Here is a 13,306-nt window from a genome sequence, read left to right as displayed (position 1 = left end):
CTAAAATCTAAGCATTCAGTCTTCCTCATCCTCACCTCCTCCACGGTTAGCGAGGCGTTGACATCTCCGTACAGCGACCTGTACTTCGCCAGCTCCTCCTTCATGGCCTCACTGTCCTTCACCAGCTTTGTCAGCTTCTTGCACATCAGGGCTGATTCCTCTTTGGCAAAGTGGAGCTGACACTTCAGGTCTGAACTGTCCTCCTGCAGTGACGGAGCAGAAAGAGAAGAGAGCAATGAGGTGACATCGATACAAAAAAAAACTGCTGTATCACAGTGAGGCTGACATACAGACAGATCTGTTATCATGCAAAGTTTTGTTGCCATTTTAGACCCCTAACTAGATTGAATGATGAGTCACAAAAATTGGCTTTAATAATTTATCTTTTAAGGTAATTCACTTAATAAAAAAGCCAAACATTTGTAGGTTCCAGCTTCTGTCAATTGCAATAGTTGAGCAATCAATCCTTTTGGATTTTTAAAAACTAAAATTAACAAGTGAAAGAAAATAAATGATTAAACAATATCCCTTTTGTCCAATTGGCTATAATTCAGAGTAAAAGGATAGAAAATGATCAGAGACAAAGATGCACACGACTTTCCCCTCAACTTGGATGGAGAGTAGATATGATGTGCCAAATCTGAACTGTCATCTTACAGTTAAGACAACAGACACACAAAGAAGAGAGGACACTTCAATTAGTCTACCCTGAGAAAGAGGTTATATATAGATGGACAGGGAACCTGACAAGCACAGAAAGTAAAAGCTGCAGACAGATGGATAAATGCATGGGAACAGGGCAGACACACATTCAAACACACACAACAAGCTGACCAGTCAGATCACTTCATGCAGGAGTGAACTGCTCGACTTAGAATCTGCAACCTTTAAGTCAATCCGGACTGATGTTTGGGCATCATCTCTGGCAATTATAGGATGCACTGAAGTTTGTGCTTTCTGTCAGCTGAACACAAGCCACAGCCCATTATAGCACTGCAACTCAACTGGGATGAATCGGCTTTTCATTCTATTTAAAATCGCCTTCAACTTGAACTTGAACGATAATGACAAAGAGCTATTTGACTAACTTGCGGCTTTCAGCCACCAAATGGTGAGGTGAGAGTCATGCTGCGTTTGTTCCTCACGATGCTTTTGCAAAAAATGCAATGGAAACAGAAACTCCAGAAAACTTTCATTCTGCCTCAGATGTCATCTAGAATCTGAAATGAATATTTACTAACTCACTCAAATCTAAAATAAAGAGCAAATTAGTTATACTACTTAGAGTAGTTGAAGCAGTATTATACTGTTGTACTTTAAATGTCCCATAAGCGAAATTAAGCTTTATAGCTGGACTATGGCACAAATTATGTTAGTTACACAGCTAACCATAAGTTATAGGGATACCAAGTAAGTAATGTATCAATTTTATACATTGCTACTGCCTTACTTGGTATCCCTAGAGCTTATGGTGCAATGGTATATATTATTGCTTATGTTACTATTGCTTTTAGTTTGTAAAATAGAAAATGTGTTAGTTATTTTATTAGAAGTAACATATAGTTTATACATACTCTAAACACTGAATCAAATGACTCTGTTGTCAAGGGGGTCAGACAGACAAAGTTAGCGATTAGCTGGTGAACAGAATGCGACATTTAGCAGCTGAAGAGCAATATATTTTTCTCTGCAGTTGGTGGAGAACAAAACAGAGTGAAAAGGAGAGTGAATATTGGACTTATGCTCATTCAAATAAATGCTGATGTGGCTCCGTGTCTGCTAGATTTGCAAGTAGGCACCTGCCCCCTAGTGGCCAAAAAACAGTTGATGCAGCATTAAACCTGAAAATATATAGACACTGTCCAACGGGGATGATTTGCTGCTCCCTTTTTAGGAGCTGTTCAAGGCTCACAAGATAACCATATATAACTTAACTGCAGTATCATGTCCTAATTTAATAGATTCAATCGATTTTTATTGTTGTTGTTGACAAAGGGTATTGTATGTATGTATCTCTCTCTCTCTCTCTCTCTCTTTCTCTCTCTGCTGACCTGATATAACCCTGTGCACCCATTCCTCAGAAGCAGCTCTGTGGCTGTATTTGTTTTACAGCCTGTGGAGCATTTCCAACCACATTAAGGAAGGCAAGAGCCAACGATTTACAGCCATTTATGGTATGCAGCTTGGAGAGGAAGCCTGGGCCTCGTGTAGCCCGGCAGCCGAGAGAGAATTACCTTCACCGCAAACACCTTCTGTGGTGATAAGTCTTGTAGGTTTTTAATCTGCATCTCTACTTTGTTCTTCTGTAAAACCTGAACTCATACACCTCCATCTCCTGTAGTGCCTTTTTCACAGAGGGAGAAAAAGTTATTTCAGCAGTGTCTGCACTACTTTAGTGACGTGGAAAAATAAAGAAGGGAGGGAGACTTAGAAAGAGTTAGTTAAGGAAAAAGTAGTTATTTTTTTCAAACTCCACTTTTTCGGTGTCTCTGGAGGAAGGGAGGCAGAATGAAGAGTGGGTAGAGATTTAAATTGTGATGTTGAGACCTGAGCTGTAATCCGAACACGAACACAAACTGGGTACGCAGGGATTACATTAAGTACAAACACCTGCGGGACAAGACGGAGGGCAGCAAAGACACAGAGATGATGTGGAGGAGAGGGTGAATGCAGGAACTGCTGATCTATCAGCTTCAAACTGCTTGTTTGGAAGTATGGCGTGATCCCCAGAGGAAATAGGTCACAGAGAGACACACAGGCAGCACAATCATGAGCTGTGAGGCAGGAACACACTGAAAGGATCAAACATGCAAGGTGACAACATGACATTTGAGGTTGGTGACCCTGGCAACGTTAACGTGTGGAGTTTGATCTCAATCTGTGTTTGAAGCAGGAATTAAAAGAATAAAAGAAGCAGCAGGTTTGCTACAGTGTTAATTGACATGTTAATTATATTTGAATGACATTTTCCTGTCTGCTCCATATACACATCTACTGGACCACAATGAAAATAAATAGATTAGATATTTTTTTCCTCACTCATTATTTAAATTGTTTTGGTTCTGCTAAGACTCCTGATTCTGGTTCTTGTCATAAATGAAAAGGTATTCTGTGACTACTAAAATTTAAATTTGTTTTTAATTGAACAAAATGCTGTAGCTGATTGTAAAACATTATAATGGGGTCATAAAAACACATAATTCTTTTCACAAACTGATTACATTTCACTTTATCTCAACTGTACCTACCATATCTATTGATGAAGAAATAAACTGTCCTTGCAGGAGCTGACTGGAGGAAGGATTCAGCAGGTTTCTAAATGACTCTGATTCTTAAAATTTGGAGGCAAGTCTGTTCTCTGTTTTACTCAATGTTGAAACATGTAGTAGGAAGTAAAAGTTCCTGTGGTCTGCCACCTATGGTACATGCAACTATATTTCTGGAGAGATGACAGCTGCTTCGGGCGATGCTGACACCAAAAAAAGTTACACCAAATACATGATGGTACTTGTTATCTACATTTCATCTTTTTAGCTGTTATCTTTCAACATTGCTGTTGTTTATGTAACTGAAATGTGTAACTGTGTAACGTATTTGATCTAATAATAAAGAATATATTGAATAATGAATATACTGTTACATAAAGCAGAACGGCACAATCATCTTTAATAATGAGGAGAAACTTGTGGTGGATAAATGGATTTACAGCTTAAGAACGGCAATAAATATTAAGAATTTAAACTAGCATCTATTTGGGTAACAGAAAAAACACTCAGTGGTTTCATTGGTGATTTATTTGGTACTGCAATATTGATGTCAGTCAATTTCTGTACATCTCTCCCTTCATCCCGTCTTCTTCTTTTTCAAACTCACTCATCTTCTTCTTCTCCAATTCCAAATCCCTCTCTGTCTTCATTAACTTTCAGTCTCTTCTTTTCTTCTTCTTCCCTCCATCATGTACTGCAGATGTTTCAACTCAACACACTTAACTATTTGTTATTCATGATTGTGTTACATCCTTCTGTGTGTGTGTGTGTGTGTGTGTGTGTGTGTGTGTGTGTGTGTGTGTGTGTGTGTGGTGTGTTAAATAAAAGTCCCTCTTGTTAAGTTGAAACTACACTTTGCTTTTCTTATTGATTTTTTGGTCCATCTGGGGGAAAACATAGCAGCGTGTGTGTGTGTGTGTGTGTGTGTGTGTGTGTGTGTGTGTGTGTGTGTGTGTGTGTGTGTGTGTGTGTGTGTGTGTGTGTGTGTGTGTGTGTTACCTGTGGACCAAGCTTCTTGTCAGGTTTGTTGTTGGGTCGTGCTCCTCTTTTCTTCTGGGAGTTCTGCAACACAGACACACATAGAGTCTCATTAGTAAGATGTGACACCACATCGACTGTGAGCTGTTTCACTGAGATGAAAAATGAAGCAGAACAGAGGGAGTGACCTGCAGGGGGAAAGAAAGGTGGGATTTAAACCTAAATCACAATATACACTCAAAACCTTCATATATGTGTGCAGACATTTAAAACTAAAATACATTTTTAAATCTGGAATATGTAAAGTGTCTTTCATTAAAATGTCGAAAACTGTTTTTGTTTTCATACACTGACTCACGAGATGTTCAAGGGCACTCACCATTACAAGTTGTTTCAAGTGTTACAAAACAAAACTGACCACTAACCACCATATGACTTCACCTTTATCTCATCTCTGAGTCATTATCTCAACCGCCAGCTGCTGGCCGACATCGGACAATAATGCATTTGGGTGCCTGTTCAAACAGGTAAAACAGTTCCAGTGCAATTAAGGAAACGTTGTCACTTTTCAGGATGTTGAAGGCAACGCTATGCATGGGAGTCTTGACAGCTCAAACTGGTTTATTTACAAAGAATGCCTTTTGTTATACCTCTTTAAAGGAAAAGTTTGACATTTAGGAAAATCTGCTTATTTGAGAGTTAGATGAGAAGATCAATGGATTGAAGATTGAACTCGTATGTCTATCTGTTAAAATATGAAGCTACAGCCAGGAAATGTGAAATCAGTTTCTAAAACAAATACTGATTTAGTGACTTTCTGGAGTCTTGTCATCACCCTGAGGTGACTCTAAGTCAAGCTGACGGTCTTCTGACCCTAGCTTCCTATTTAATGGATATACGGCAGATATGAGAGCAGTATCCATCTTCTCATCTTGCTCTCAGCATGAAACTAAATTAGCCTATTTTTCCAAAATAAATTTCCCCAACATTTTTTTTCAAACTCCTCCTTCGAGGACGGCTTGTTTATGTTTATTTTAACCGGTTTAGTATGATTGTCATATGATACAGTCCCTCTCCCTCTTGTGTTGAGCACCAGGTGTAATTGCTATGGTGATGTTGATCATTCCTACAATTCTGATCACCACGGCGACACTGATAAGAGTGTGGAATTACAGGTATGAGGAGGAGGTACAGTTCAAGTGTAAGAACAGAGAGAGAGAGAGATATCTCATCTCATTAAGCTGGATTATTGTTGACGCTGTGGCAATATTTCACCTGACATTCATGCCAATAAAGCATATTGAATTGAAATTGAATTGAAATGATAAAGAGAAGGAGAAAGAGACGGAGAGAGAGAAAAAAGCATACATATGAGAAATAATGACATGGACCAAAGACTGGGTTGCATTGCTAATAAGCACTCCGCTCACACACATACTCAAACACACACTGTTCATCCGAGTGTCTGCCCAGTGCATTAGACTCACATAAATCATCATCCTTCCTTCTCTTTAGAGCCAAGACCAATCTCTCTCTCACACACACACACACACACACACACACACACACACACACACACACACACACACACACACACACACACACACACACACACACACACACAGAGTCAGGACAGACGCTGCAGTGCAAGTAGCTCAGCTCATCTGGCTCAGTCCGTTACCATGGAAACAGGCTACTCTCTCTGCAACGAACCACTGACAACAAAAGAAAAAAATGGAGGGATGGAAGGAAAGAAAAGGCGAGAAAGGAGGGCAGATGACATATTTGAAGTGAATTGTTCAAATACTGTAACCTTCCAGCAATGATGACTTTTCTAAATAATTCCTCTCATGTCCAGGCGGAGTCAACATGAAGGGTATTTGCTTATTTTGATTTCCACAAGTCAGTCAGTCCCCCATCCATCCATCCCTGCCTCCCTCACCTCACCTCTTTCTGTCCCTTCATCCTCTCTGCCCTCCCTCCCTCTCACTCCTGTTTCCTGACCTTTTCATTTTTTCATCGCCCGCTGTCCTTCCCTCTCTCTTCTCTCCTCGCTCTCTCCCTAAATCCCTACCTCCCTCCCTCCCCCAGTCTCCTAACCCACTTTAACATCAGTTTATCGGGATGCAAACAGTCTATTAATGGCTCGAAACCCCACTGATCAATCGGCCTGTCTGATAATGGAACCATTGATTCTGGCTGGAGGCTGAACAGATGTTGGGACTATTGGATCAGGCTTTTAGCTGAGCAGCGTTCAGTTGCATTTTTCCATTTGATGGAGAAAGATGGAAATTAATTCATGCTAGACTGTTGAGAGGGAGCTCATAACACTGAATATCACACCTCATTTCATTTGCACGAGTGATTCCTGAACTGCCAGAAAGAGGAAACGTTGTCTGATTTGCCAAACAAGTTTGCAACACAAAAGCCTTTTGTAGGATAAAAATAGACTTGTGTTAAAGTGTAATTACACTCACTTTTCAGCCTATGGAGATTGTGACTCTGGGAGGCTAAGTGATGTAATAATTCAAAAAGATACTCTTATATCCCTAATTAGGGCAGAGACAGCGTACCTGTGTTTTCACGTGTATAATCTTGTTTTCATGCAGTTACATGGGAATTTTTGGACAGAATTTAACAATAACAACAACAAAATATCCTTATTAATCTGGGACAGTTACTAGTTTTTGGTCCATATTACAGAAAGAAATGTGCACTAAATTTGGATGGAACTTACTGTAATGACTTGGTACACCTGAATATAATAGAGCCATTGTTAATGTTCTTAGTAACACTTAGTAACACTGTTTTTGCTTTTAGTCATATATTAGTCATCTATAAGTCAAAATGTCTGCTGTGTAAAAGTTCCATTCAGGTGTTTGTCTTAGTTGCCTAAACTTCACTAAACTACACAATTTGCCTGGGTTGTCCGTCTGCTGTCTGAACCGCCACTGACTCGCCCTGACTGATTACAGTTACTGTAAAGTACCAAATAGCAGCATAAAACAGCAATTAGATACCTGAACAGCATGACCCACAAAATGCTGAGTCAGTTCGTCAAACACTTGCCTAAACTGATAATCATCAGCCTGAAATGTGTCTGAGTTGCCTCCAATTACAAGTTGCAGTAGCCAGCAAACAGCATCCACAACTGTCAGTTTAACAAACTGGGGAAGCACTGCCTGAGGCTGGGAAAAAAGTATTCGTCTGGCTAATATTTTATACCAAAGTTTGACTCGTTGAATACTGCGCATCTATAAATATATTTTCCTTCAGATCAAGGGTCTGTGAAACACACGTCTTTTCCTCACATGGGTTAGTTCTATTTCTAGGAAGCAACTTTATTGTTCTTTACTTTACTGTGCACCCTTAATTCTTAATTTTACAAAAGTACACACACACACACACACACACACACACACACACACACACACACACACACACACACACACACACACACACACACACACCATGACCAGAGCCTGGTTCTCATGTTTCTGAGCCTGCAGGTCTACAGTTACACTGCAGATAAGATAACAGGTCCCATGTTATCTGATAACATATTTAACAGCTTCTGGCTGTGTCCTCTGCGTTTCCAGCAGCAGCAGCACAGTTTTTTTCAGGTAACATTTCTATATATTCCACAGTAATCCTGACTGAACTGGTGGATGGAAAAAAATCCTGATCAGGGTGGAAAGGGGGAAAAAGGAAGAGATGGTCGAGTGATGGCATTGCGAGAAAAAAGGAAGAGTGAAAGAGAGATGTTGTCATTCCTCCGTCATGGATGAGGAAGCACAGCAGTGTCAACTCTCCTCCTTCTGATTCAATCTGATCTGCAGCTCAACCAGCCGTGATACCGGGACTACAGAGCAGGGTGGGATCAAACACACCCAGAGACCTGATGAAACTTCACAGGGAACATTAGGAAAGTTTGAAAGAGGGGAGGGAAAAATGTTGACACTGTGGCAAGAGAAGGACAGGAAAATGTACGCAACATGACCAAACTTATGTTGAAACTCTGGCTATGGAAATAATCTGACCTCTGCAAGGCTACAGGGAGCAACTGAGGACTTAAATACACTGAAAACAGTGTGGAAATAAAGACATCACCAGTCATTCTAACGGCTGAAAATAGACACAGAGGGATGAAAACTATGTCCTGCCACCACAAGAGTTAGTGATACATTAACAAATATATTCAAAACTGCTGGATTGAGACGTCACCACTGCTGTCTGCGTGACGGACCGGAGCAAAGTACCAGACAGTTTTCACAGTGTGCTGATATGGTTTCCTGAATTGAAATGGTTTTAACAGCCTAGTCAGGTTACATAACGCCAAGAGTAGACAGGCCGGTACTGTCTTTTTATTTTTACATTTACAAGCTGAGGAACTTATTGTATTATTTACTGGTCTTATTATCTGGTTTATCATCTTCTGAATCACTGTGTGAGTTCCTATTTATGATAGAGTTTTAAGCTGACTGTTTGTTCTTCTGTAGCTGCTGCGTGGCTCAAACAGTTCATGGAACAGGTCGACATTTAGGGAAATACTTTTATTCACTTTTCTTTCCGAGGGTTAGATGAGACAACTTAAGGAAAAATAGCATCTAAAGATACTGGTTAGTAAGTAGTTGGGGTACTTTATTTTTATGCCTTTATTTGATAGGACAGGTGAAGATAGACAGGAAAGGGGAGAGGGGGGATGACATGCAGCGAATTGGAATCGAACCCAGGCTGCTGCGGTAAGGCCAGGCCTCTATTAACACACTGCAATGTCAAACTTTTAGGTCACACGGTTTTTATTTAATTTTTTTTTAAAGAGGGACTTTTTTAGGTGCTATAATACTAGAACATTCTATGTTTTTCCTCTGAGGGCAAAAATTAGATCAGATTGCCACAGAGAAAGTGTGTGTGCACATGAAGAGAGTGTGGGTGTCTGGGAAGAAAATTGACTTATTTGAAGTGCATGCAGCAACAGAGACACACATACACACACACTTTTGCAAGCAAGGGGGCCAGCCAGGCAGAAAGAACAGGACACTCCCATCTCTACAGCATCACAACCACACACAGCAGAACAAAGAGTCTACACAACGCAACACACAATGGGTTGCATAACCAGGGTGTGTGTGCGTGTGTGTGATAAGGATGCAAGCAGAGAGAAAGACAAGGGTGACAGAGGGAAATTTTTTCTGCTCAAATATGGCTATTCACCAGTTAAAAACAATCAAATACCACAAAATAAACGGATGCTTCTAATGTTGTGAGACGATTCTAACATCATATTTATTCTTAGTCACACTTGATAACGGCTTTTACTGCATTCCTAGCCCATAAATGCAGCGTTAAGCAGCTCTCTCCGGTTGTCTGCTGCAGAGGAAAGAAGCTCAGAGCACAACGGAGCAAAGCAGATAAGACGAAAGCAACACCAGCGATTCCCAAATCCCCAGTCTGCTCAGCTCATTACTACACACACACGCTGTTTCCACACTCTGCAGTGTCTTTCACACTTAAACACACATTTTGTGAAAACATTATAACACCCTGCTAGCGCTGAATTAGGAAATAAACAACCCATTCACTGTCAGCGCTTTAAACATAAAGCCTCTTTGTCTGCTGCAATGTTGTTGATAAAGCCTGCATTGGGGATAAGAAATGATATTAATCTGACTCTTTGCCCCCCAGTTGTTCATTAAGCACTAATACCAGTGGTGTTGCATGTTTTATTCCATTTACTACGAATCACACTCGACCTCACTTTAACCATTCTGCAAACAATGCTGCTGTGTTTTAGATATTTGGACATTTTGCTTTACTGTTCCATGCAGCCATTACATTGTTTCCATTCATTTTGATGAAGTGATTTGAAGCTCTCTTTATCATACTCTACACATTACATTATCATTATGAGGTATGCAGCGCAGACAATATTGTAACACAAATAAAAAAAGAACACAAACTTAATGTTCACGGCTTACACATCTCAGGTTTCCAGTCTGCTAATTGATTTTTGTACCACAAACAGGAGAAAACTTACATGAAAAACTACAAAACACACATATGAAACTAGCCCACAAAACCAAGATTATTTTGAGTTAGTTGATATAAAAGACATCATTAGACTACAAGAAGAAAACAGCAAACACCCTTGGTGAGGTACCAACTGTTTACTACTTCGTTTTTGCTTTCACGATAAGCAAGATACTAAAGAGAAGCTGTGAGATGCTAAAATGTAGCGCAACTATAGTGCAAGTAAGAGTAAGAGTCATAAAGACAACAAACTGATTCAGTAATGTTAGAGACAGAGTAATATTAATTTAAAGTTTAAACAAAAACCCTGAGAGTATTGGACTGAGAAATGGCTGTCTCACTGCTTATGAATTAACTTCTCACTTGCAAGAGGAGGTTTGTGTTATTTCTTCTTTCATACATGTTACACGGTGTCACTTTAATATATTTTGATGAAGATAACAGTGGTACACCACTAGGATACTGACTCAAATGAGCTTTAAATGCACAGTACAGGCCAAGACTTTAGTATATCATCATGTCCAAAACATTTATCATCCATTGGAATGTTGTATTTAGACCTCCAATGTTTCACCCTGTAAGGGGATTTTCACACTCTCAGAAGAACATAAAACATCGAAAATCTGTAAAAAGGGAGACTAAAGAGGCACCTCTCTAAAACCATCAAACTGTTGGGCTCATTAACACTAGAAAGACAGATGGTCCAAATGAATGGATGGTCCAAATGAAGGCCAACACACTGTCCCATTAGAGGTGTAAATATGATTTAAACTGTCATTTCAACATTGCCTTATTCAATATATGGGTCAAGGAAAAAAAAACATGAAAAGAAAATCTGGAACACTGAGTCCTTTTAAATTTTGCTTGGACTGCTTTCTGGTCAAATGCAAAACAAAGCTGTCTTTCTCTCTTTCACACACACACATGCACTCACAGTTACTGTATGTCCTCTCTGCAGCGTCTCCCTGTGTACACATTACTGCAGGGAACCCTGGCAGGTCAGAAAGTGTAGCATCACAGTGAGGGAGGAATAAACAAGTGACTTCATCATGCACAGACACACAGGGAGGAGCAGATATGCTGACTGAAAAATATTAATCTAACCGCTTGTCTCCGGTGCCTCGGGTTGTCGGGGAGACAAGGTCACACCCTGACACACTGAGAGACACAGAATGATACAATGATGCATCCTCACAATGTCTCACAAGGGAAACCCATCATGTCGGTATTGATTATGTCGGGATTAGCTCAAGACTCTCTTGTACCCAGGTATAGTATTTCTAGTGTCATTTTGTGTTAGAGCTTCTTTTTTGTTTTGATTTTAATGCTGCACAATAATACAATGCTGAAAATGTTACTCTATAGGACAATAATATAAACATTAAAGCTGCAGTGGGTAACTTTTATGAAAAAAATAAACTTTCACTATATCATGACAGTAGTACATGACAAATCATCTGCGAAAAAATCTGCCTCCTCCTAGTGCTCCGGATGGCATTTGCAAGAATCCACTGCGCCTCAACGAAAACAGCCAATCAGAGCCGAGAAAGTTAGCTGATTCTCGTTCAGTCTCATTCCCCGTCAACAAAGACAGACGCTTTGGGACCTGCAGCTTTAAATGTTTCCTTGGATAACAACAAACAAAACTGTATTGTAAACATAAAATAAGATAACACTCAGTGAATTTCAATCATTGTTTAAATTTTGCTAACCTGTATCGTTCTGACTCCCCCTAATCTGTCAGTGAATTTTAAAACAACAACAAAACAATCACATTGTGAGTATTGTGCTTATTAAACTAAATGTAAAGTTAATTATCTTGCTGTGCAGAACACAATGGGAAACACTGACTGCATGGAAGACAGAAAATCAACCTGAAACTTATGACATGCAACTTGTAGCAAAAGCAGTAAAATATCATGACGAGTATTGTCTATGACCTCCTCAGAAAGTTAGAGAAAAAAATGAAACATGGATTCTGTGCATGCAGTTTTCCATCACTAACTCTACCGGCACTTCACGAAAACTTTTTTCAGTTTGTTTTATTACCACAACTGAATACGCACACCTTTTCATCACCTCTCCTGAGATGGATTTTCCTGTCAAAAATAGGTGTTAATCAATGCGCCGTCGGTTAAATGAGAATTCTATGCTGCCTGACATCAATGATCCCACCCAGCTGTGAATTAGCCGCCGTTTTCTGGCAAATCACCTGAAGCTAAACCGATGTTTTCCCAGCAGACACGCGTTACACTCCTGCAGTATCACACATCATCTGAGCCTCTTTAAATGTTCCCACCATGTCCGCTGATGTATTCTCGGTTGTGCAGATGAACGCTGACGTGATGTAACACAACAGTGATTCAGCTCAAATCCGTTTCTGTGCATCAGTGCAGTTAAAGCCAGCGGAGTGAATGGTCAATTAGCATCGCATTAGCATAGCATTAGTAGAGCAACAAAGCAATGCGAGTCTGATAGGGGATGGATGTGACACTAAATCGGCAGAGAGGCAACACACGCAAGTGTATCTGTCTGTCTGTCCTGCTCTGACTTCCTCTTTTCCTCCTTCCACTCTAAATCTCTATTTTTCCTCCTCTTTCTCCCCTCCAATAAGTACTCATGGCAACAACAGGCTGTATTTGAGACTGACAATACCAGTCTCCTCCTCCTCTCCTGTTTACTTTGGCTCTTCATGTACAAACACGCACACAAACACAAACACAAACACACAATTGGTAATAAGCAAACAAAGGATCAAGAAAGAGAGGGATGGAAAAAAGATGGAAGGAGGAGAGGAGAGGAGGGGAAGGAGGGGCAGGGGAAGGAGGATTTGCAGTTCTTTGTTACCAGAACCAGCGCTCACTTCCAGCCACTTCCATTAGAGAAAAGCTTGTGTGTAGGTCTGCCAATGTGTGTGTGTGTGTGTGTGTGTGTGTGTGTCTCCAGACACTCTGCTTATTAAGGCAGTGTGTTAGTAGGTGACCTTGTGCAAATGAACACCCCTTCAAGTACAACCTGAATGCTTTGTATTG

The 13,306-nt window shown here is 40.2% G+C and overlaps 1 protein-coding gene across 2 annotated transcripts in view; it reads right to left on the bottom strand.

Annotated features, from left to right (window-relative positions):
* soga1 (suppressor of glucose, autophagy associated 1) overlaps nucleotides 1-13,306 on the bottom strand; it is a 106,729-nt gene that overhangs the window by 34,083 nt on the left and 59,340 nt on the right. For both annotated transcript variants that reach the window (XM_051424886.1, XM_051424887.1), the window contains exons 5-6: nucleotides 4,266-4,328; nucleotides 36-203 (exon numbers count right to left, since the gene is read on the bottom strand). In XM_051424886.1, the coding sequence (XP_051280846.1) occupies nucleotides 36-203; nucleotides 4,266-4,328 (231 nt within the window). The remainder of the gene's footprint in view (nucleotides 1-35; nucleotides 204-4,265; nucleotides 4,329-13,306) is intronic.

Source organism: Dicentrarchus labrax, unplaced genomic scaffold (assembly GCF_905237075.1).
Source record: "Dicentrarchus labrax unplaced genomic scaffold, dlabrax2021, whole genome shotgun sequence".
Taxonomy (NCBI): domain Eukaryota; kingdom Metazoa; phylum Chordata; class Actinopteri; family Moronidae; genus Dicentrarchus; species Dicentrarchus labrax.
This window is presented reverse-complemented; position numbering and strand designations above follow the sequence as displayed.